Source organism: Olea europaea, unplaced genomic scaffold, assembly GCF_002742605.1.
Source record: "Olea europaea var. sylvestris unplaced genomic scaffold, O_europaea_v1 scaffold1023, whole genome shotgun sequence".
Taxonomy (NCBI): domain Eukaryota; kingdom Viridiplantae; phylum Streptophyta; class Magnoliopsida; order Lamiales; family Oleaceae; genus Olea; species Olea europaea.
The window spans coordinates 437334-439720 of NW_019227558.1; the positions used below are offsets into that span (position 1 = coordinate 437334).

Genomic DNA, 2387 nt, shown 5'->3' on the forward strand with positions numbered 1-2387 from the left:
AATTATAAAAAAATTTTTAAAAAAAAAAAAAAAAAAAAAAAAAAAAAAAAAGGAAAAAAAAAAGAAAAAAAGAAAAAAGAAGAGAGAGAGAGAAAGAGGCTGCTGCTGGGCATTTTATGCTGTTGCAGCAATGGAAGGAGTCAACCAACAAAAACAGGCAAATTGATTTTTATTGTCTGAACTAGAACTTGTGGATTGCGACGTAAGTGGTGAAGATCAAGGATGTAATGGTGGATTAATGGATAATGCATTCAAATTCATATTACACAACCATGGCCTCACCACTGAATCTAATTACCCCTACTACGAAACTGATGGCACGTGCAACAACCAGAAGGAAGCTTCATGTGCAGCTAGCTAATCAGCCAGTATCCGTAGCTATTGATGATGGTGGTTTGGCTTTTGAGTTCTACGTAAGTGGTGTTTTTGCTGGGGATTGTGGGACTGACTTAGACCATGGTGTAACAGCAGTAGCGTACGGGACGAAGTATTGGTTGGTCCAGAACTGATGGGGAACAAGTTGGGGTGGAGAGGGGTATATCAGAATGGAAAGGGGCATCGATGCTAAGGAAGGACGATATGGTATTGCAATGGAAGCTTCCTATCCAACTGCTTAGATTGTTGTAAATTGTGAATTTGGTCTTTTCTGTGAATTCCTCGAGGACCTCAGTTATTCCTAGTACTGTGTATTTTTATGTTATGTGCAAGTGATGTGTACATAGTAATAGTATCTAAAGTTGTGTGCAGAACCAAATCATCAATGTAATATTGCATCCGGACTCGTAAGAAAAACCACATTCTGAACAGTTTCTTCTCGTACTGAACATAAACGTTGTATCCTAGATTATCCATGTAATCATAAACCCAGCATGCAATGACGCAGATATGAGAAATTTTTGGAAATAAGTTGCCAATAATTTTTTCAACAAAATGATAAAATTACCCTCGAAAAAAGAAGAAGAACGAAAGAAACAACTGAGACAACACAATGCACGTACTCAGACCATAGCATTACCTATATAAATCAATCACACGAGCTAAAACAATGAAGGATTAAACACGTTTGCCGCTGCTATGGTTGGTTTTTGGGCAAAGGACCCATCGTCCCTTGGCACGTCGGCGCTGGATTACTGCTCGTCCACTGGTGGTACTCATACGCTTCCTGAAGCCATGTGTCCGAGCAAGTGACTTCCTTGACCTGTTCCTCTTAGTTTGACAAAGAGCATATTTCTTCGCATTCACTACTAGGCCATGCCTTTTGTTAACTCTTGCTCCACTGCTCGAATTCAAGTCCAAATTCAATGATGACCCTGCGATTAATGCATCACAAATAATAATCTCTACTGATGAAAACAAAAATTGCCAACAAACAGCAATCTTTATTTCTTGAAATTACTAAAATCATATGTGAAATCTTCATGTTCTGTAAACAATAGATATAGCAGGGATAGTAGGAAACAATAAAAGTAAGGTCTCTTAGTACTTGTTAGGTTTTTTCTAGTAGAATGGATGCTATTGCATTAAGTCTGTTTGGTGCATGTTCATGAATTGTCCATAAACACTCAAGCCGTTTATCAACTGTTCATGAACACTCGAGCCACTTTTTATCTACACATTTCGAAGGATTCACGAGTACTACCAGAAAACTCATTTTTATCTATTTATTATGATTTAAACCGTTCATAAACTCTTCCTAGTAAGTGTTTTGAATTAAGCCGTAATCCCTTCTTATGAAAGAAATAAAACCGTATAAAAACATAAAACATACAATGCAAACACACAAATCTATAATGATTCAATCAGTTAGTAAAGCCACGAGTTTTCACTATAACGAAGAAGAAGACTACAATATTATCCCTCTGAATTGTATATCCCAATAAAAGAAACGGACTATAAAAACAAAACAAAATCGCTAAATATGATGAATTAAAGCATAACCCACTCTCTCTCCATAAAATTACTAAACAAACATTTAACAATTAAAATTACCAAAACTCAATAAGTGGGCAAAACTATAATATTACCAGAAAATGAAGAACTGGAAGAGAGAGAAAGGCAAGAAGAAGCCTGGGTGAAGGAGCAGTGAAGAAGCATCCCGGAAGAATTTACGGCCTTCGCTTTCAATCTGAGGGCTCCTGTTCTTGAACCAGTGAGGAGAGAAAGTGAAGCTGATGGGCCACTAAAATTACTGCCTCTATAAAACGCCATTGTTGTTCCTGTTGATAAACAGCAAGCCATTTTCTGGGCTTTCTTTTTCTAGTTGTTAATTCTATTTCTTGATTAGCTTTTTGGTGTTCGTTCTGTCGCTGCCTTATCGTTAACGGATTGATTAGTGCACAATACCCAAATTTGAAGATTTTTTGGGGGTCTTTCTGCAATTCAAGAAT

At 37.0% G+C, this 2387-nt stretch overlaps 1 protein-coding gene and 1 pseudogene across 1 annotated transcript; one reads left to right on the top strand and one right to left on the bottom strand.

Moving 5' to 3' along the window:
• The window catches only part of LOC111372717, a 6539-nt pseudogene extending 5807 nt beyond the window's left edge, over nucleotides 1-732 (top strand).
• A 10-nt stretch (nucleotides 733-742) lies between these two features.
• LOC111372746 (50S ribosomal protein L34, chloroplastic) lies at nucleotides 743-2387 on the bottom strand. Its single transcript, XM_022995138.1, has 2 exons — nucleotides 2025-2387; nucleotides 743-1310 (listed from the first exon to the last, which is right to left on the bottom strand). Exons 1-2 carry the CDS (start codon nucleotides 2236-2238, stop codon nucleotides 1054-1056), a joined length of 471 nt encoding a protein of 156 aa, XP_022850906.1. The 5' UTR covers nucleotides 2239-2387; the 3' UTR covers nucleotides 743-1053.

Excerpts from the sequence above, each read along its gene's own strand:
- LOC111372746 (XM_022995138.1), bottom strand. The coding sequence starts at position 2,238 with ATGGCTTGCTGTTTATCAACAGGAACAACAATGGCGTTTTATAGAGGC. Across the intron at positions 1,311-2,024 it reads TTCCAGTTCTTCATTTTCTG|GGTCATCATTGAATTTGGAC; the intron begins GTAATATTATAG and ends CATTAATCGCAG.